The sequence below is a fragment of the Gallus gallus genome, chromosome 2 (assembly GCF_016699485.2).
Source record: "Gallus gallus isolate bGalGal1 chromosome 2, bGalGal1.mat.broiler.GRCg7b, whole genome shotgun sequence".
NCBI classification, from domain to species: domain Eukaryota; kingdom Metazoa; phylum Chordata; class Aves; order Galliformes; family Phasianidae; genus Gallus; species Gallus gallus.
The window spans coordinates 22,710,665-22,733,339 of record NC_052533.1 but is presented as its reverse complement, the minus strand read 5'-3'; the positions used below and the strand labels follow the sequence as shown (position 1 = coordinate 22,733,339).

Below are 22,675 nucleotides of genomic sequence, written 5' to 3'. Positions count from 1 at the left end.
GGCTGGTGCTGAGAGGGGCTGGGCTGTAGGTTGGGTCTGGAGAAGTTTCTTAAATTGGCCGTTGTGAAATGGCTGGACATGAACTCGCATCTCATGATCTGCTTGCAACACTACACTACACTGAATAAGGGAAAATAAGTTATATTCTTCCTGTCCACATGCATTGTTTATCAGTAATGGATGTGATGATTTAGTTTGAACGCATGGTCTGCCAGATACAGGACAAGATAAGAGTACGTCAGGAAGGAGGGGTTGTATATGGAAGAGCCTTTTAAACCAGTTTCTGGAGGGAGTACAAGCTTTCTTCAGAAAGTATTTTATCTTACTCTGAATCTAAGCTTTTTATAAAAAACGTTTCCAGTCTTTGTGTGAGTAAACATTAGTCATTTTAGATCATGTACAGAGCTCCCTTCCTTCTCTAAATCTGTGGTCAGTTGTGTTCTTGCTGTTCTTGGAGAGATCTGCTTTTGCTAGGTGCTGCCCAGGATGAGAAGCAGCTCGTATGGGCGCAGCCCAGCCTACTGCTGCCCCACAGCAGGCATCCTTCCCTTGGGTGCTGCAGTGGGATGTGGAGTTCAGCATCAGCCACAACAGGCAACTGGGCTGCTTAACTGGGGCTCAGGTTTGCTTCATGATTCCTCAGAGCACAGAGCAGGGGGTGCCAGCAGCGCGCTCTTCCCACTTGGCTGAAGGAGAGCAGCTGTGACTTAGCAAGGTATGGAGGGAGTCACTCAGGTAACTTCGGTGGGGTTTAAGCAATTGAAGTTTAGCAGATATGGACGTACATAATCAAATAGAAGATATGCACTGAGTATTCCAAAGCTTTCCTAAATAGAGTTCAGAGACGAAGCAGTGACTGGGGCAATATACGTAAGAACACGAGTCATGGGTTTTACTCCGTGTGTTTAATCTGGTTGCTGTCCATTTTTGTGGAATGAGTGGATTCTGAGTGATCTAACACATGATCAGAAGATAACTGTGCCCTTATAAATTTGTAACTAAGTTGCATTTTTTTTTTTCATCCGAAGACCTTAATTTCTCCTTCTGAATCAGTTCTTCCTGTATTTTTCATATATTCTAAAAAACATTCTAAATTGCAAGTGCAGGGTTATTTAACAGCTACACCTTTTAGCTATGAGGCTACTACTGAACAGATGGCTTTGGGATTTTCCAAGGGGTGCAACAGAATGTGCTTTGACATTTTTATTTGGGAAACCTCCGTTTGGGAGGGGTTTGATGTGAAGATCATCAAAGAGTGGAAATGTGACGGTTGAGTTCTGTAACTTTCCAAATACCCATTGCATACCAACTATTGTGTTAATGTTCCTATTTCTTTATTTACCCCTATGCTTGGAAAATTTGCTCCATCCTTGGGAGGTGTTGGCAAGAAAATACTCCTCCAATCCCTTTAGAATCAGGTAATCGTGCTTTCTAAAGGTAGATCAAAGAAGATGCTCTATAAGTAATAAGAAACTCCATTATATGATGCTTTAGATGCATTTCTAAGGTTGTAGAGGAAGATGAATCTTCACACTGTGAAGCATCTCATGTAATTCTAGGATGAGGTGGTGATTTCAGATACCTAAATAAAGGGTGTGCTGGAATGTGCCAACTTGCTGATAGTGGTAGAATTGCCTTGAGGTAGATTTCCCATGACACACCTAGAAAACGATTTACCAACTTAGCAAAACGTTGCATACTGTCTAAAAACCATTTATTTGGAGGGCTACTGATACCACTCTGGCTTGTCATTAACAGGTAATTGACCTCTTCTTAGCAAGGCAAAATGAAAATAACTCAGATATGAATTCATCTTTGCAGGAATTTCCCATATTCAGTGACAGAAAACTCAATTCTAACGCAGATGAATCATACTGAGTTTAAATGAAACCTGTCAAGTTTGGGCTTTTGCAACATTAGTCAGCGCTAAATGTTACCTGTTGTGATAGAGACAGAGAAAGGAAGTGAGAAATAGGATGGAAAAGTCTTATGTGCTGTTTTTTTCTCTCGTGAAGTTTTGGCTACGCGTGTTATATCTGTGTTGAGGGGTGGGCACGATGAGAAGTAACCCAAGGTGTCTGTTGCTGCTTAACAATTCTTGAGAATTCCCTTCTCCCTGAAATCAATTAATTATAAACTGGGAATTTCAGTACTTTGTTCGCTGTCTCACAAGTGAGCATATTTCCAGGAGCTTTCTGTGAGTGTAATTCTGAGCTGCACTGATGCTTTTGTTTCTCTTCATCTGTGGAGCCAGCGCTCTACAGTAAGGACAGAATTCTATCATTATTTTTTTTCACATTTGATGTGGTATTTTGCATACAGCTGCAGAGTAGACAGTTACCTTTGAAAAGAACATTTGGCTGGTTTAATTTGATTAGAGCAAACCACCTCAATCATTTCTGAACTAAGACCGTTTTCATTTTAACTTGGCAGTAGGAGCTGGGAATGTACTGGCAGCACTCAGATGTTCGGGGGAGCACCAGCTTGGATGCACAGCCAGTGCTGAAATGAAACAACCCCAGAGGGCTCTGCCCACTCTGCCCCGTCCCCTGAACCGAGGGGGCTGTGCAGCCACTGAATATTGCATTGAGCATATACCTGTTAAGACAAAGAATGGTGAATGTATCTACAAAAAATGAGAAAAGCTTAGCTGGCTAAGTGCATAATCACACGTTTATTAAAAAAGATGTGATACTGAAAACGGATATAGGATATGACATTTTTTTTATTTACAAAAAACTTAAAATGCTGTGGGAACAGTATTTTGAGTCAACTTATGATTAAATCCGACATGTAAATAGAAATATGGTGAATTTCTGATAGCTTAGTTGTATTAATTCTGGTACATGTTCATAAGCTTCCCCCAGTCTGTCCTTCTGGTTTTCGCTTTCTACTCTTCTTCTTGTTATAAAAGTACAGTGAGGTTTTTTGTTTGTTTGTTTGTTTTTTGGTGTGTGTGTTGCACATTAGAGATTAAATTAGATTCTTCAGGTTTACAATATTAGCTATTATATGTGATTTTTGCTTACCAGTTGCTCTCCCTGGTGATCAGATCCTTTTCCTAGAAAAACCCTTGTGGCTATGTAGAATCTCAGTGTGGTTCATAATAAATGATAGCCCTTCAATAAATTATTGCTGGGTGGATGGCTTTCTCCAGAAAAGAGGATTATAATCTTCAAGTGCTCTGAATCGTAGAATCGTTAGAAACTTACAGTTCAAGGAAGATCTTCAGGTTATTAGAATCACAGAATCGTAGAATCATAGAATGGTTACAGCTGGAAGAGACCTCTGAGGGCCATCTAGTCCATCTCCTCTGCAATGAACAGGGACACCACAGCTAGATCAGGTTGCCCAGGGCCTGATCCAGCCTCACCTTGAAAGTCTCCAGGCATGGGGCATCAACCACAACACCAGACAGCCTGTTCCAGTGCTGTGCCACCCTCACTCTAAGATTTTTTCCTTATATCCAACCTAAACTTTGAGCTTGAAGCCACTTCCTCTTGTTCTATCACAACAGACCCTGCTAAAGAGTCTGTCCACTTCTTTCCTGTAGCTCCCCTTTAGATACTGAAAGGCCACTATGAGATCGCCTCACGGCCTTCTCTTCTCCAGGCAGAAGAGCACCAGCTCTCAGCCTGTCCTGAGGGATTCTTGTGTTATGCTCAGAAGAGCAAAGTATACAGTGAACTGGTGGTCTGCATGAGGAGCCTCATGTTCAGCAGTAATGGGGCAATTGCGTCCACATCTTCCAGCGGATCAGAAATGCAGTTACACATCTAAGGCTTGACGTTCTCCTGGTGAAGCTGAAGTTCATAAAGCTGCAGTGATTTATACCAGCTCTGGTTGTTGAAATCATAAACTCCTCGTATTAAGATGAACAAAAACATATTAGGACAAAGAGTTGGTGCAGAGGTGTCCCACTGTGCACGCACAATGAGATGTTGCCATTCAGATTTTACGTGTCACGACTAAGGAGTTTACCAAAGTGCTCTGGGATGCAAAACCAGTTGTTGCATTAGGAAGCTTTTCACTAATATGGACTCAGAGTTTCTCTTGATCTGTGTCACTCCTCCCAGTTATGTTCCCTTGTAGCACTGCAGATAATTCCTCTCTACCCTTGTATGTACCCTCTGAAATATTTGATTTCTGTCTCAAGCAATTAATACAACATTGTGCTCAGCCTGGAACTCCAGGTTACATCACAGATACGATCATTTAGGTGCTGTGTACATCTCCTTACTTCAAGAGGGAATGCTTCCATATCTACAGTTCTGCATCTGCTGTACATTTGAATGAACATTTGTGTCTCACTTGTTATTCACTAGCACAGCACTGGAACAATTAATTCGGACTTCCAAGTTTATTCAGGACCGTAAAAGTTAAAGACTTGCATTATTTTTCTCAGCTAGGAAATAGGTTATGAGTTGAATCTCATTTTGCTAATTTTATCTACCATCACGCTTTGTTTGCGTTTGTCATCTTTATGACACAGAGGTTGAGCAGCATCTGCAATTTTAATTAGTGCGTTGTTTATCCTTAGATAACCTTCTAGATCACTAATGGAGATAGGCCTACCCACCAGTCTTTGCGGTTTCCTCTTAGACATCTCTAATCAGTTTGTTGCCTTACTGTTTGTCTCTGCTTTGCAATAGCTGCTGAGCAATAGCTTTTGATCGAAGCAATAATATTCATAGCAGGATGGGTTTGAATCGGTGGCTGTGGTCTGAAAATCAGTATTAAAAGTCTGATTGGCGTGGCATTCTTGGAAGGGCCTGGGCAAGGCAGTGCTTCGTGAGAACTGAGCACCTGTGTTTCTTCATTGTGCTGAATCCCTTTCATCACACTACATTTATCTTTCTAACTTCATTTAAAATAGGGAGAGGATTAGCTGGCACTGCTTGCCTCTGTGCTGCCGATTGTTCATTTTGTTTCTCTTCTTCAGAAATCAAGATCCTTTTGATTTTTTTTTTTTTTTTGCATCAGATTAAAGCATCTATAACGTATCTCAGTTAAATGGAAGCAAAGCTTTCTGTAGTAGTGAAAAGACACAAACTTCAAGAAGTTGGAATTTAACTGCAGGAGAGCTGATACAGCTCAGCAGAACAGCAGTAGGAATAGTTGAGAGTTGCACAGAAGAGTTAAGATAACCCGTATGACTGCAAATTAAGGATAAAACCTGAACCTGGACAGGTGAATGACGCTGACGAGGGAGTCTCTTTAAAGGACATTGTAATTATACTGGAATGTCCCAACCCAATTGGAGGATATTGTGATGTCTATAAGAAGAAAGTAGTTCAAAGACTGCTTAGTTTTCAGTAACCTGAAGTTGAGCACAGATGGGGCTGTCCTGCAGAAACAAAGCTTAAGTCCTGCAGAGTAAAAGTAAATGTTCAGCCGTCCTCTAGAACCACTTTTCAGAGTAAAGTGGATAAACAGGACAAGGTTTAAAGTCAAAATTAGCAGACACCTTCAGTGAAGCAGCTGTTCCTGGAAGAGAGCACTCTGCATTGTTAGAAGTAACTTCTGATAGGCGCTTAAAAAGTTCGTTAAGTCGAGCCAGAAAGTCAGTGGGGCCATAATAATTAAATGTGCTATTCTGGGGAAAAAGATGTTTCCCAGACTTGTTGTACCAGTAGACTTTAGAAAAGAGAGATTAAGTAACAGGAATTAAGCAAAAATGGAACGGTTGTGGAAAAAAAAGGCATAGGAATGGTTGGGTTTTACGTGGCAAGTACTTAAACAGAGATCTGTAGCAGCACACACTGTCATTAGGACATCTGCCTTGCCCAGTTATACTCTGTCCAGCCACTGGAAATTCTAGCTATGGCTTTGGATCTGTAGCCTCTTCTGGGTGCTGGTTGGATGCTTTAAGTATACATGTATCTCTTTGGTTCCCCCAAATCTCCAGAGGGGTGCATGATATCAAAGGCAGGAATTGAACTTTCTCCATTCCTTTCATGGCTCTGCTCCAGTATATCATGCTGGAGGCACAGAAGGTATACAGAGCCACATGTAAAAACCAAACCAACTGAACAACAGCAACAACAGGAATGCAAGGTAAGAATTCTGGGCAGACTTCTAGCTTTAATCATCCAAACATGCATAGTCCAGCCTAGTCGTGTGGATTCTCTCCGTAGTGAGTGAGAATGTGCTTTCTGGGAGTAATTCATCTCACTCAGTCCTCTCCTGGAGCAGCATGAATCGCCCCCTAGAAACACCCATCCCTCCCTGTTCACTGCAGGGAGAGTTGGGGTGACTCCATCAGAGCGGACACCCAACAGGAGCCTGCAGACCCTCGGTGAGGTACAGGCCAGCTGTTATGGCTTTATAAGCCTGAAGGAGGAAAGCAGGAAGCACTGGTACAGAACTTGTACGGCAAATCGGAGAAGTTACAAAAACAAATAGGAATACATTTGAGGAGTGAGGGAACAAAAATCTAGCATTGAAATCAGAGGCCATTTGGACTGTCAGAAATTAGGCAAGAATTAAGAACTCAGTGTTACAGGTGCCTTTTTTTTTTTTGAAGTCCAGTATATGCATTGTTGATACGGGTTTGCATAGGATGTTTTTTTATCCGTCAGCAAAAACAATGTACTTCCAAAGGTAGAGGCTGGGTTTCTGTGAAATGCCCTGATTTCAGACAGCCTGCTTCTAGTTTGAACTTGGCATCAGAGAGCTAAAGGGAGCAGGGCTAAAGGGAACAGGTTGTAGCTGGAACGGGTCATCACTGCCTGCTCACCTTGCGCACAGCTTGAAGCTCCAGCAGAAGCCATTTTGGTCAAATGCTGTCAGTTAATCTCTTACAGGAGGAAGCATAGCTGTAGAGGTGTGTTGGGGTAACTCAGCCCAAGAGAGTCTTATGGCGTCTTTCAGAGACTTCTCAGATGTTGTTTTTCTTTCTCATTTCCCTTCTCTCTGTCATACTGGTCTGGTAAAGGATTTGCCACGAAGCAGGCTAATTATCTCACTGCTAATAACGTTTTGATGTTACACATTTTTTTCCTTCATAATTCTCTCAAATTCCTTTTGAGAAATTTGCATGACTGTACAATTGCAAATAGCTGAAGAATTCTGGTTTCTAACCCATGTTGCATGCTGACTTACCAAGTCCTGGGTTCTTAGAAAGCAGTGATATTTTATACCTTTATTGCTTGAAATAATTCTTTTGGAAATTTAAGTTTGATTGTTTGTTTGTTTTTCCATAAGCTCAAAGCATGCCAGCCTACATTGCTAGGTAATAGTCTGCAAAATTAAAATCAACCTACTGTGTTAACAGATGGTGCTGCTACTTTTTTTACTGGGTGAAAATGCTTCATATCAAGTGCTTGTCGGAGCTAATTCTTCTATAGCTTGAATCACTGGGCTTGAAAACAGCTTTTTTATTATTGAACTGCTAAGACAATGTAATTGTCTTATAAGCAAACTGTTCTGTTAGGCTGTTTGGATATGTGTGATTCTGTATGTGTGTATGTGTGCAAAAGAAAATGCAAAAACGTTTCAAAATTTTCCTGCATTTATGCCAGGAGGCTCAGAATTATTGGTTCGTAACATGAATGAGGATTTTTAGACATGCAGAACTGCAGTTAGTTTTAAATCTGAGCCTTACAAGTGGCTGAATAGTTTTCTTTTTCAGAGTTAAAAGAGAAAAATGGGAAGGGGATGAGGGCAAGCCAGGCAAAAGATTATCACAGGATCTAATTGTTTCTAAAAAGTTGCATGACACTGAATATTGAAACTTGGAACCAAAGCGCAGTCTCACTCCTAAGCACAATAAAATAGTAGGTTTTATGAAATGTATTCTGGAAAGTGAAAATACAAAATTATAAAGCCTGATGTGAGTGGCAGAGAGCCCAGGCAGTATCCAAAGAGTAAACATGTAATGGCTTAACCTAACCGGGGCGCAGCCCACTCCAGCAAGCAGCCGAGCAGGGGATGGCAATATTGAAAAGCAGCAGAGCTCATTTTTGAAACAGATGGGCTTTTTTTTTTCCTTATGCACACCACAAATATATTTTTAAGGTTTTAGGGAATATTTTGGTGGTGGGATTATGTGTGTCAATATTGACCCTCTTGTTATTTTTTAGAATCTTGTAAATTTGATCGCTCATCTTTCAAGCATGAAAATACTGTCTTTAAATTGCTTTATTTACTCTGTTCCAGAACTCATTCATCTCAGAACACGTCCTTTATATAGAACTATTGCAGTGTTATCTTTTCAGCCACGGAGGCTCTCCTTAAAAAGACTGTCGAGCTTTTGAAATAGGTTAATTACAATTTGCTGAATGGACACGATTATCGTGGCTTTTCTGATACTTTGATGATTGTCATTCTCACAAGCCTAAAAAAGTGCTCTTGTGCAGGGCTTTGGAAAATCTAAATCTGTGTCACCCCTCTGCCTTCTGGAGGGAGAGCAGGGAGAATGCACTGCGCCTACGTCAGTAGCCATATGCTGTACAGAGCCATTCATGGAAAAGAAGGCTGCTGTGTCTTCTTGGATTTAGCAACAAAAACTCTCTCCTGTGTGTATTTCTTCCAAATGGTCTTCTGAGGCAGCTACTTCGCAGTGAAATATATTCATAATTCAGAAAAAGATTTTTACTCTAGGACACATAAATGCCAGCTGTGATGTTTCGAGCCCGAGAAATGCCTGCATGAGCAGTAGGTAAACCAGAAATTTTGAGTTTTCTTCCTGGAAAGTCATATCAATTCTGTGATAACTCAGAAAGAGGCTGAATGGACCTTTATGAAAATACGAACTAAGTCACTTCTAAGTGGAGACAGCTGGGGTCTATTTAATATCCTGTGTAAAATGGTCGGGGTCAACTTCCTGGAATAACTGAGGAGTTTTATTTCACAAATATCCCAGTGCTGCAGAGACCTGAGGTGACGGCGAGGCTCTTGAACTAACATGTGCTGCAAGGAAAAGCTCTGCAGCCATAACTCTGCGTTGGGAGTGGGGTGGTGGGAAGCGCCCAAGGGCCTGGGATGTGTGTGCATCCTTGTAAGTATTTGGTGTGGGTGCTTCTTAATGTGTGCTACCAGTCTCAGGCTTTTCTTCCAACCCTATATTTGTGTGGTTTAGAGATTGGAGAACTAGTGGAAAAGCACTGGGAGGTGGCACTCTGGACAATAAGTCTAGGGATTCATGAATGTGATGGTCCAAAATACCTAGCTTCTTTTCTAATCTGGGACATTGGATCCTAAATTCGTTCATTTATCATCACGCTTGCACAGTGTCTTTTTTCCCCTTAGGGTGAATGCAGCCATATCCTTGCTGTCTAACACTGTGCATTTCCTTGATGTATTCCCTGTATCTATTCAATTTAACTGTTCTGGATTCCTCGGGTTTAGAATCTTACCTTGTAACTGCTGCTATTCAGTTGTATATGGGTGAAAAGATGTTAGTATGTATAGACCACTACCGCTGCTGAGTGTTCACCCCCACACGCAGAAGTTGCATGATATGACAATTAGTATAAGCTGTAGCCCAGTGGCAACTTAATTATAAACGTGTGCTGCACTAAGCATGGAAACTGGTGAAAAAACTATACATAAAAAATTGATGTCTTCTATGGCTAGCTACAATTCACAGCATGAAAATTTGGCCTTTCCTTGACTGCTTATTGAAATAAAAGATAAATTGTAGGTTTAAATAAGAGCTAAGAGGGAGACAGGAGAAGACTATTAAAAAGAGATAAAGGATGAAGTCCTGAAATGATAATTATCTGGTTGCTTCTGTTAGATAGAGATGGGAATCGAAGTGTATATATCTTGTCCGTGGAATGGGCAAGCTGAGCCAGACCAGAAAAGGCTATTGCAGACTATGCTGGGGGCCCTGTATGGCATGTATGGGTACTGGTTTGGTCAGCTGTGGCAAGGCTCCACGCCATCAGCTGTGTTTCAAGTTTTTGTGCTGGTTCTGAGAACGGAGGTAAATTGGATGGTGGGGTTTGGGGATGGATTTGGAAAATAACGAGGAGCAGGAAGTTCCTCCCTCAGCCATCCTCGGCTCAATATCTGCTTACTGTCTCTTGACTTACTCTTGGAGTAAAAATAATAGCATGAATAAAGCAATTCTTAGAGGGGCTGGAAAGGGTCAGAATAATTTTCATCCACCATAATATTTTTCTGAAGCGGAAAAGGGCAGATCATGTAGGGACTGCAGTAGAGCAGGACAGACCCGAACGGATAATTTTCAGCAAATGAAGGCTCGGCAGCTCTGACACTGGCTTGTTTTATAAAGACCATAAGTAATCTGTGTCCACTAGTTTCAAGTCCACGCAGCGTTGTCGAGCAGATGTGAGGGCAGCCCTGCCTCCCTCCTGCAGATGCCTACTTGCCGTGCCTGTGCGCCAAGCCAGCTGGGAGCTGCGGGGCCATGTTAGCGCTGCCGAGCCCCGGCCATTACGCTCAGCCCAGCTGACACGGGCTGGGGGCCGGTGCCGAGCACGCTCGTTTGCTCGCAGAAGTTGAGTGGATGTACCTTGTTTTCATCTGCCTAAATGTAGAAATGTTTTAGCGCTCTGGGAACCAGACCTTGTTTTGCAAGATTTATTATAGCTTGCTCATTCCTTTCAGAACTGTGAAAGTCATGTTGTTGCAAAACATCCAAAATATAGCTTTGTCGTGTATTTACATCTGATGTACGCCGTCATTTACAAAGCACTGAATTTATTTCAAAACTCTCCATGCGTTTAAGTGTAAACCCTAATCTCATGCTGCTAAAAGACACCCCAAAAGAAATAGCTGCTTTTGCCCCAAAGTAATAAAACAGTCAAATAAAATTTATTGCCAGCTCAAAATGCTACTAACACCTCATTTTTATTGCCAAACTCTGCAAATAATCTTTAATTTGTTTTCTTTTACATATGTGTGCAAGAGCTTAAAGGAAATACTTTAAAAGCTGCACGGTCTGTAGAATACTTTGCTCAGCGTGCATTAATCCTTAAATGACTGGCTCACAGGATCACGTAAACTGGATGCAAAAGGAGGAAACATGTTTATTAGACAACTACCTGACGAACTGAAGGGTAAAAGCACCTGGGAATCTTACAATAATAGACACTGTAGTTTTCTTTGCACGTGCTATGAATTAATGTTAAAATAATACAGCTTGTTAGAGGGAATGGCGTGACAACCAAGGAGCCTGCGTGTGAGCAGAGCGGGATGCAAACCTCTGTGAGGAGCAGAGTATCCATGAAGCCCACTTCTTGAAAAGCTAGTAAGATGCAGTGTCTTAAATGCTGATGAAATGTGTAAGGAATTTGCATGCTAATGGAAACGAGGATCCCTTTTTGTGTAGCCAGTGTTTAAGAGCAATTGCCTCCTGGCTAAATTTATTAAGCCAGAAAAATCTTGTAAAATTTCTATTGAGGATTTATTGGTCCCATTTGTTTCTTTTCTGTACAACATGAATATTAAACTCAACCCTGCAAGTTTTTTCACAGGTGAAACTCCCTTGCAAATTAAAGGAAATTCTGAACTCATGCCAAACAAGTTAAATACATCTACTAACTTCATGAGGCTTAGGTAAAGGCTCTTGCACGCAGAGGTTTTTAGGACTGATCCTGGTCTGTGGGGCTTGAGTGAGAGGTTGAAGATGTCGAAAAATATAGCTGAGCTCCATGGGCTCAGCTGGGCTACTCATGGAGATGGATGACACTCGAGCCTCCTGGAGCTGTCTGATGATGGATAGCCAGTACAGCTACCTTCAGCTTAGTTAGGTGTCTTGCATGCCTTCTAGCTGAATGCCTCCCAAAATATTAGTCAAAATCCTGCTTGTTTTTCTTAGCTGTGTGAGCAGTTGACACTGTCTTTTGACTTGGAAATAACCGAATAGTGCTGCTTGCTTTCAGACAGGTGGTGAGGTGGTTCCTGGCACATTGGTGGTGACAGGAAATGAAGGAGTGCCCGTGGAGGTCACTTGTGTTCACTGTGCTCCTTCTCAGGTCTTGCTGAAGTAAATGGAGGAATTCCCTTTCTCAGTGCTAACAGTGCATTGAGCATTGATTGCAGTACACAGATTTCTTGGGAACAGCTCTGGTGTCAAAGCACAATCTAAGTCACTACTCCAAACAAATATAGCCAAAATGCAACACAAACTGTCTCTCTATTTTAGTATCCTTTAACCTAATGCAGGACAAACGTGTTTTGAAATCGACACACCTTTTAAATATTCGCCTCTATAGCCATATGTGGCAACTATGTGTGCCACCTTACCCACCATGCTCATGTTGGAAATGAGTGAATATCTGATCTGTTTTCAGGAAATTTTGAGCAGTGCAGCACAGTTAGTTCTAGTGAATCTATACACTGATTCTTTCAACAGATTTAGACATCTTAAGTTTTGCTTTAATGGAGTTTAAATAACTGGTGGTAAACTGGTGGTTTCCATTTGTCAGATAACAGGAGCTGTTCTTATCCATTTGTGTTTTCTAGTCCCTCAAGTAAATTCTGAGGAAGTGGTGCTTCACAGTTGTGCTCATTTCAAAAGCTAAGGAAAAACAAATATTGTGAAGAACTGTATGCAGTAAATCATGACAGTCATTTTCAAAGTATAGCAATATGCAGAAATTGCCTTAAGTTGTAAAGCTGGTAAAGATGTTAGGAAGGAGACATTGGTACAGGTAAGGATATTGAGGTGAAAGAGAGTGGCTTACATGCAGGGCCACAGCCTGCAGAATTCTCAGTGTGTGAATAGGAAAAGCAATACCAGGAACCACAAATAGCAACCATCACAGTAGGTGCGTGTTTAAATGGCATACAGGGATTTGCATTGCTCCTGTTCAGGTAATGACTGGGTGCGTGTAAAGAAGAGAACGATGACATGTTTTGCCCTTTTATCTTTTGTTCAGTGTGCACGGACAACTAATGCCTTTTCTTCTTTTTTTTTTCGCCTTCTCTGTTTTTAGTTCTGAAAAATTCCAGGCATATACGGGAGACTGAGCTTTAGACAATGTGTGCTTCCTTATCACAGAATCAGAACCGTAGGGGTTGGAAGGGACCTCTAGAGGTCATTGAGTCCAACCCCTTGCTAAAGCAAGTTCCCTACAACAGCTACCATGTACCAGGTACTTTTGTGTACTTTAGGCTGATTGCACGCTAGATGTTAAGCACCGCCTAAGTTCTTCAATAGCTCAGGGCAGGTGGATCTTACAGGATACAGATTTATGATAAGTACTCTTCCTTTTCCTCTGCACATTATTGCTCTAACTCCAAAACTGTGTTTTTGTTCTGGCCAATATAAAAATATTTCAGAAAATGCTGCTCCAGACTTGCTGAACATGGTGTCATACCAATGAACAAACAGGCTCTGTAAGAAATTTGCATCTGGGTTCCCAGCGTGGTGCTTGCTTCATTCTCCTAAAAAAGATTTTCTTTGATATAATATTATGGTGAGATCCAAGAACATTGTATTTAAGAGAGGATACATAATAATCAACCCCAGATATAAATACTGGTCAAGACAGTAACCATTAAATATTTCCCTGTTTTACTCCTGTATTTACTAATTACTTTCTTTTTAACATGTGGATATGCAGCATGTTACACTGAAGACATTACACTACACTACCTTAATAATTCCTCGAATACATTAGAATGATATGATTTGAAGGATTAAAAAGAATGAATTTGGTTTTTCTATCAGGAGCTGTCATTACTGATCTTTATTTATTTACTTTGTGTGTATTAATTTTGTCAACTTTAGCCAATTTAGTCTTTTTTTTTTCCCTTCTATTTTACTACTCTTGTTTTCACAGTGAATTTCACAGTACTGTTGAAACATGAGACTTTTTGTTTTCTGAAAGTCAGCTTTTGATCCTGCCTGAAAAATACAGACCATTCAGACCCATCTCTTCCTATGAAGCACCGTAGAAAAGTATTTCATCATAAGGTTTGCATATTAAAACAGCACACTTTTTCTGTCATCCTGTACAGTGCCTGCTTCTTGTCATTCAGATTTGCCCGGGCATCTCTGAAAAGCAAGAACTTGGAATCAAATTTGCATTACATTTACTTACCACTTTAAAAAATGTTGAATAAAATACATGAGGAGCTGCTGTGACATTACCCTATGAGATAGTATAGAAAATCCAGCAGGACATCTCATTTCATGTTGTGACTCCTTTTTGCGTCAAGTGGAGGGTTATTGTTTCCTGTGTTATTTTAGATATGTTGGCATCACCATTGAGTTAACTGTCTCAAATGTAGACAGATTAGATTATTAAACTACTGAAGAATTAGTAATAACTTATACGGCTGTACAGTCTTTGGAAGATGAGTCACTGATTTTATTAAAGTCTAGGAAAGAGATTATCAACTTAGATTTAGATTTTAGGTTTGGCACAGCTCAACTTCTGAATATAAACTGAAAGGAGGAATTTGTAACAAGCAATTCACTTGTCGTCTACCCCTGAGCAGAGACTGCATTTTGCTGTATCCCATCTTGCACAAGGTATAGCTGAGAGCCTAGGGTAACTGCTGTGCTCCTTGCATTTGAATTAAAGAAATTCAGTATTCAGGCATCAGCTTTATTTATGTGTTGAGCAATTTAGAGAATGCAAAAAGGAATGCAACTGCTCCTGGGGAAGGTGCTCTGTGGAAAGTCTGGAACATTTAAGAGGGGATGCACATGCACTACCCATGAATCCAAGAATCTTTAATTTGAGTTCTGAACTGGAAGCTCACGGGATCTTACAGGAAGCACTCCGTGTCACACTGCCGAGTGTAGATTTGTGTGCTCCAGGGTCTCAGGAGAGCCCCACGAATAGGTCATATGGCAACTGCTGATTGTGCAGAATCTGCCAGTGACTCGTTGCAGCAAGCCAGGTTATTCTGACATGGGGGTGACCTGTCTGCCCCTGGCAGAGAGATCTAACAGCAGCACACAGGCACCAGTACCAGCAGGCTGCTGTTTGCCTTAGGTAATCATCCAGCTTGCATTTAAAATCCAATGAGACAAAGCTGTTAGCGTATGAAGCAAGTACTCTGAGAAACTGGTGAACTGTAGGGTGAGTCCTGAAAGCTGAAGTGCTGCAGTCATTACTGACCTTCATCAGATTCATTTCTGTTCCTCGCCTATTAATGATCACCCTCTGCAAAGAAAGTGAACAAGAAATGGCAGTGATAGGACTGAAAAAGACGGCATTGTGCTATAAACAAAGATAGGTGCAGAGAACATCTTGTCAGACATGTTTTTCCTTGAAGTAAATCTCTCAGCAACTGAATCTGTTAGTGACTTGGGTGGCGCGGTGAGTAAATGTGTTTGGCCTTTCCATCTTTTGGGCACAAACCTTGGCTTCTGTTGAATATGAAAATGAGTTTTGGTGGTTTTAGGGGAGCAGACATTTGTCTGCATCACAGAACTGCTCCGGCTGGCACCAGTGCTCGCCGCAGCTTGAGGAGGCCCAGCATGGAGTGCGGGGTGCCACAGGCCGGGCCTAGGCAGCACCGCGCCCTGAACGCCTGCCCAGGCAGCCCACACCGCTGGGCTTCAGCCTGTGCTATTTACTTCGCCTTCAAGAGCATCTATTCCTCTCTGTCACTTTTGCTGTCTCTCCTCCTCACACACACTTAAAGAACAAAAACATCTTTTATAGAGCTAAGCATTTTAAATAATTTTTCCAAGTCAGAAAGGGAGAGACTGGAAAAAATTACAGTGCAAAGCTCAGCTTGCAGATGAACGATTGCCTTGTCATCCTAATATCCCCCTTCCTTCCCTTAAAGCTTGCTGCTGAGTGGGCTTTAAGCAGGAATGCTGGCTGGGCGCAGCTGGGGTGGATCTCAAGGCAAGGGCGTTGGGCTGCCTGCCTGCATCACACTGCTCCTTCTGCATGTCAGTTCTGCACTGTGCCCAGCTGATAGTGAATGGGTGACATCTATCTGCATGACATCTGCCTGTCTGAGATAGATAAACTCATTTATTTTATCTGATACTATGGTCTGTCCTTTTCTGTAATGTGCTTGAAAGAGTTTCTTCTGAGGACAAGAAGAGACCCTATTACTGTTTTTTGGGAGGACAACAGGGCCGGGAAAATGTCCCACAAACTCCAAGAACCCAGTAGAAATGCAGAGAATAAGAATGTGAGACTAAAAGTTGCCATCGATGGTGCCGAGATAATCAGGCTTGTTTTAATGACTTGAGTTTGACTCGAGTCATCTGCCTACTGCTGGAAGGAGCTCCAGGTGGACTACAGTGCTGTGCTGCAGGCAGTGCCATGCTGTCACACTGCCTGTTTCAGCACCAAGGTGGTCGGTCAAGAGTAGTCCAGGTGTCCCTGCATCATCGTGCAGTCTGCCATGGAGGCATGTCCGATGTAGCAGTGTACACCGTGCAGGTGCAGCTGGCATGACTAGTACACTGCATTACTAAGTGTTTTACGAATGTTATCACCAAAAAAAAAAAGAAAAAGAAAAAAAAAAAAGAAAAACACTTAAAAGATGAGATACTTTGAACTTAGAGGGTTGTTCATCTGCATGTCCTCTTTTGACACCTAGAATTATTTCACTGCAACTCCTTAGAGTAGAAAGAACCTATGTGCGATGTCTGAAATGCCAACTCACAAAAGCATGGTGGAGCAGGTGACTGCTGATGAGGATGAGACAAAGCAGCATATCCTGAACAAAGGGAAAGAGCTCTGTCATACGTTTTTGAGTGTGAAGCTGTATTTCCTGTTTTGCTACGTGGAACATGGTTCTCGTAACGCACATGTTCCAGTTCACTTGCCCAGCTATTGTGTTTGTCATCTGAAATACGTCCCTGTTGTTAAAATATGTTTGGTATATGTGATCCCAAGAGGAGTCTGCTTTCCGTTAGCAGACCGTTTTCCTTCTTCAAAAGCAAAGATGGCGAAGTTATCTAAAATGAAAAGTGTGGGGAGAACTAGTGTTTACAAGGAGTACCTCATTTAAAAGGTTGGGCTGAATGAAGGGCTTTCAAGCGGTGAGGAGCCAGATCTTACAGACCAGTGGCTTCCAGAGAACAGAAGAGTCTAAGTCTGCTGCTGAAATTTGGACCCAACGGATGCCTGACTGTCATCCTTCAGTGCTTTTAGGTATGAGAGGCTGAAATTCTTGAGCACTTGAAAATTATGTACTGGCAGGATTAACCTGAGTGTAGTGAAAGCAGAAACTATTCAGGCTGCCCCAAACATATTTGTTAACAGACCTCAATCATGACCTGTAATAGTTTTGATATCCCAATTTTGTTGTGTTTGCATGAACACTGTCATACTTACATTTCGTGGCGGTTTTCTGTCATGTGGTAAATACCTTCCAGAGTTACGCTGAGACCACCAGACTCTTTCCTATCTAAGTCTTTGTCCAGACTTCTGAAACCTGGAAACGTCTTAAATATTTCTCCTTCTCAATGTCCCCGGTTCTCTTTTTTTTTTTTTTTTTTTTTTTGTCATGAACAATCTAGGAAGCAATTCTTCCTGGGAAGAGAGTGTTCCTAAGAAAATTATGGTAAAACCCTATTACTGAAACACTTCTGAGGGCAGAGATTGTCTTTTTGTTCTGTGCTGCGAGTGACCAGCAAAGTAACAGGATCTTTGTTCGTGTTGGATTAGCCCTACTGCAATAAAAATAACAATAAGCCTTTGGATGCTTTGGCAGCAAGTATTCCTTTTATGCTCTGGTTAATTTTCCAGTTGTACTTACTCATCTGTTTGAGAGTAACCAAGGGAGCTAATGTCCTGCAGTTTTTCAGGTCTTACAGTCAGACCTCTTGTTTGGTATTTTCTGCAGGTGGTAAGCCTGGTAGCCTGATGGTTTTGATCTCCATCTCTGCTGCCTCAGTTTGCGCAGAAAAAAAGATGTTTATTCTTTTTGAAAATGGGTAACTTTATAACAGTTCTCGGAGCATCTCAAAAGCAAATCTAGTAACACTGAGGGTCCTTCTAGAAGCTGTTAGCAAATTAGTACCAGTTAGAATATATGCAGTGTTTTCAAAGGAATTGGCAAACTGCCTCTTTTCTGCTGAAAGCATTTAGCATTCAGATGTTGTGGTGTAAAATAAAGATGAACTGGGATTGCATTTACCCGATTACTTGTAAGAAATCACAGGGGCTTCAGGATTCATCATCTCGTTTACTGCATTCAGAAAAAGAAAGATGCTTTTGTAAAATAGATACACAGATGTGTAGCTGATAAGCTCTTTTACTTTAGTACTATTAACTTGAAAAAATGCATTAAAACATAGGTACTCAGTAAATGTCTGTTGAACACTGTGCTAGTTCAGATCAATGCATCAGGCGATGTATGACTTCCGGCCAAACATCTTGTTAAATACTTGCAGGATTTCCCATAGCGGATCTTACTTTAATCAAATAATTCAATCGTTTCATTTGTAAGTACAATAGGAGGGCAGGGCTTGTGTTTACAGAGAATTCCGTATGGAAATCCTGTATTAATTGAAGTACATTTACTTCACTTAGGACGGTATCCACATCCTCACTCTTTAAATAGAAGGCCTTTTGCTGTTGCCTGTTCCAGAGTGGCAATGACATACAGAGCTGGCTTGTCACGTAGAGAAAATCACGAGGAAATGGCATGAAAGATAACCAGTGCACACAACAGAAGTATGCCTAACTAAAGAAGGCAACTCTGTGGATCATTTTCTATGGGGGATATAAAATAATATAACTTGAGAAAAGTAGTTTGACCCCTATGGACGCGATCTGATGAAAATGCTTTGTCTTGTTCAATCTTGTTTGGGCTGCTCCAAAAGTAATGCCTTCTGTTTTATTACGTTGGCCTATGACATCAAAGGTGGATGTTGTTGCTATGGAAGTAGAGGTTGAACCTTCCCAGTATTCCGTAACATGTTGTTGTCACGTGACAGAGGGCAGCAGATGTGGAGGAATGGTGTCTGATATGGAAGTGCATATGAAGCAAAGGTGTGGAATTGAATTCCTCTGTGCAGGAAAAATTGCACCCACTGATCTTCATTGATGCTCAGTGAATGTTTATGGAGCCCTAATGGTGGATGTGAGCACAATGAGGCAGTGGATGGTGCGTTTCAGCAGCAATGACAGTGATGTGAAAGGCAAGCGGTGTTCCAGACAGCCATGCAGATCTATACAAGCACAACATGCAGCTCTTGTTCATTGGTAGCAAAAGTGCATAGCTAACGGTGGTGACTGTGTTGAAAAATGGTGTTTTGTAGCTGAAAATTTGCTCTATCAAACAGTTATTTTCCTCTTTGAATCTGTCATAATTTCCTTGGAAATAAATAGGAGGCATTACTTTTGGAGTGACTTACATATTTTCAAAATGATTAGCACAGGCAATGCCAGATGATGTCTTTTTGTAACACTGCAGATTCATATAAGGTATGCTTTAAATTATTGTCTTTCTAAGGCAACAGATATGTTTTCTGTGAGTAAACGCAGTGTGCTTCCAACCAGCCCCATGTAGGATATAGAGGTTTATTAGCAGTAGACCATTTAGAGTTTCACATAATGGCTTTATAAAAGGGAAAGATATTATTACTCGGTGATAGTATTATGACTCAATAATAGAAGACTAGAAATGCACTCCTTGGAGTTCCTAATTGTGCTATGTCAGAAAATGCCAGTATTAAAATAAGCCCCACACAGAATAATTAAACAGAGAATCAGCATTTCCTTCTGCAGTGAGTCGGAGGTTTCACGTTGCTTCTATATTGTATACAGTGAGATCTTTTTGCCTTTTTTTAGCAAATTATAATTCTGCTGTGGTTGAAAGGATAATTTTGCCAGTGTGTTAAATACCAGGAGAAAGAGGTGTTTTAGAACATTTTTAGGTAAATGTAGGTCAACACAAAGAAATCATACAGTTGGAAATATTTTCCAGTGTTTATGTTCAGATGTTCAGACCTGTCTGGCTCCTCTCTATTTGCATGTGTTGGGGTTATAGGCAGTCCGACTACATTCCACATTGATTTATATAAATATATTACAGATTATTAACCTCCAGCCAAATACCACCAAATTTAACTTTTCAGGAAGGTTTGTGACTTTTCACAAAACTGATCCACTGTGTACAGGCATCTCCATGTATACTGCATTAAGAGAATCACAAAGAGAATACTATATATCTGTATGAGAAATGTGCTGTTAACAGCCATTAGGCTCCCATAATCACTCAATAAATATTCATTCATGTGATGATTACAGATTAAGCCCAGATTACCTTTTCTTGAAGGAGGTAGGACGATGGTTTCTCCGTATTCTGTAACTCCAGTTCCCAAATCATTGCTCACTGAAAAGCTCTTTCAGGCTAAAAGGAATGCACATGCATCCATTTTCAAAACATAATGTGTAATAAGCAATTTTCAAGTGTCTGACCAAACATTACTTTGGAAATGCTATTAAAATGGGACCAGAGCCATAACATGTTAAATCTATGACGTCTCAAATGAAGCATAATGCTTTTTTAAACGGATTGCAGTCTTCACAGATAGTTTTGCCAATTCTAATCTTCCCCTCCTTTGTGAAATATTTTCATGTTTAAGATAAGAAGTACAAACTCTATACGAGGTACTTGCCTCTTCTGTTCGCCGGTGGTGCATTTTAAAAGTGTCCCCCAAGGCTTTGTGTGTCATCTGCTGTCTACAGATCTTGCATATAAAGCACTTAGTCCTAAAACTGGCTTCAAGCTGCGCCAGGGAAAGTTCAGGCTGGATGTTAGGAAATACTACTTCTCTGAAAGGGTAATCAGGCACTGGAATGGGCTGCCCAGGGAGGTGGTGGAGTCACTGACCCTGGAGGCGTTCAAGGAACGTTTGGACGTTGTATTGAGGGACGTGGTTTAGTGAGAACCATTGGTGATGGATGGATGGTTGGACTGGGTGATGCTGTGGGTCTTTTCCAAACTTGGTGATTCTATGATTCTAGGAAAAAAACGAAAATATTACTTGAAAAAATTATCAGAAATCCTGCACTTTCCACAAAGTAAGTGAGCAGTTATTCTGTGTAAGAGGATAAAAGCCATGTAATAAAAGAATACAACTACTATGGCTGACCAAAATAAGTAGTACTACTTTTGATTTGTTATCAGTGATACGTTCTTCAGTTTGACACTGTAGATATCTTTCTTAATAAGGATATTAATATATATTCTTAGATGTACTGTCACCTTAGAAAAGTTGCAGTTGATTTTCTGCATTACTTTAGAAAGAAGCAAACTGGTCTGTACAATTTGTCAACTAAGTGAATACACACATTAGTAAATTATGTGAGCAGGGAACAGCTTTCTTGCATCTGTAGGATGATTTCCTGTTAGGACTTTTTTTAGAAGTGAGACTTGAGGGAGGATGGTGAATGTGACTGTCAGTGGTACAACAATAGGTGTGAAGTACTGAAGGATGGGCAGAATTCTGTGTAGAAGATAAAAAGCTGGCACAGTAGATGAATCAGAGAAGGTGAGAAAAATCCTAATTAAAAAAAGAACAATAGAAAATAGAGTAATCAGATAGGAATGCAAAGTTATGAAGAGCTTTGAAAATGAGTATGAATTTGATGTTGTGCAACACGGTTAAATGATAAAGAAATTACTGTAAAAGAGTGGCAGAAAGTGATGAAAGAAAGCTTTCTTAGCAGTGGCATCTTGTGCGTACGGCTTTTTTTCCAAGCTGTACCCTGACTCTGAATGTTTTCCTTGCTTCTGGAAATTTGCAGGAGTAATCAGTACAAAAGTTCAGTTTGTAGCAAAGAAAATTTAATTCTAAAGGCACATAATGGTGAACACGGAAGTTACGTGGGAAGAAACTGAAGGTGCATGCAGGCAACCTGTATGGTTTTTTTCCTCAGAAATGTTACTTATGTTGTTTTTTTGAGAAGGAGTGCGGTTGATGGAGCGTAGATCATGGATAAATGTCAGGTCAGATTCTGTATTAACTTTGGTTGCTCTGTCAAGAAAATACTTTCTTTTCATATAATTATTTTACTTTCATAAGCCGATGAATTCTTATTACTTAATCCCATATTATAATCCCTACATGAAAGAGGTCATATTATCAATGTATCAGTAGTTATCTGATGCATCAAGAGCTTGAAGTCTGCATTACCTTTGGAAAGCTCTTTTTTTTAGTTCTCTGTGCCGCAGGAAATTTAAATAGGTATGTGTGAGCTGCAAGGTATGTCTGTGCTGGTTCCTGTATACTTACCTTCTCTTTTCTTTCCCTCCTCTCAGATTGTTTGATGTGTGCACCGTGTCACGAACAGACAGAGAAACCAAGTTAACGTTGGTGTTTGAACATGTGGATCAAGACTTGACTACTTACTTGGATAAAGTTCCAGAGCCTGGAGTGCCTACTGAAACTATAAAGGTATTTAAGAAGAAGAATGTTGGGTACTCTTTCAGAAAATATTAGATAAAGAGGACACAGATAAATCACAAAGACTTTACTCAGGCAAACTGCATTTTGACTGCATTTTGTCGTATCAAAATTGAGTAAAGCCCAGCTTGGGACACAAGCTGCAGAGCAACAATCCATATTCACTAACCAATGTATTTTCCTGGTGGAAATTTTGTAGTTGCTTTTTTCTCTTGTAGATTTTGAATTCCTGTGACTCTTTCCTGTTTTAGTGTAGGCCTACCAAATTCATTGCAAACCACTGAGAGTGACCTTTGCTCACAGCTGTAGGCAGATCATTCCATTGCTGTTTAGTCCAAGACTGCTTGAATCTTC

At 40.8% G+C, this 22,675-nt stretch overlaps 1 protein-coding gene across 4 annotated transcripts in view; it reads left to right on the top strand.

Annotated features, from left to right (window-relative positions):
* Nucleotides 1-22,675, top strand: part of CDK6 (cyclin dependent kinase 6) — a 133,898-nt gene that overhangs the window by 7,404 nt on the left and 103,819 nt on the right. For all 4 annotated transcript variants that reach the window (NM_001007892.4, NM_001397375.1, NM_001397373.1 and 1 more), the window contains exon 3: nucleotides 22,177-22,312. In NM_001007892.4, the coding sequence (NP_001007893.1) occupies nucleotides 22,177-22,312 (136 nt within the window). The remainder of the gene's footprint in view (nucleotides 1-22,176; nucleotides 22,313-22,675) is intronic.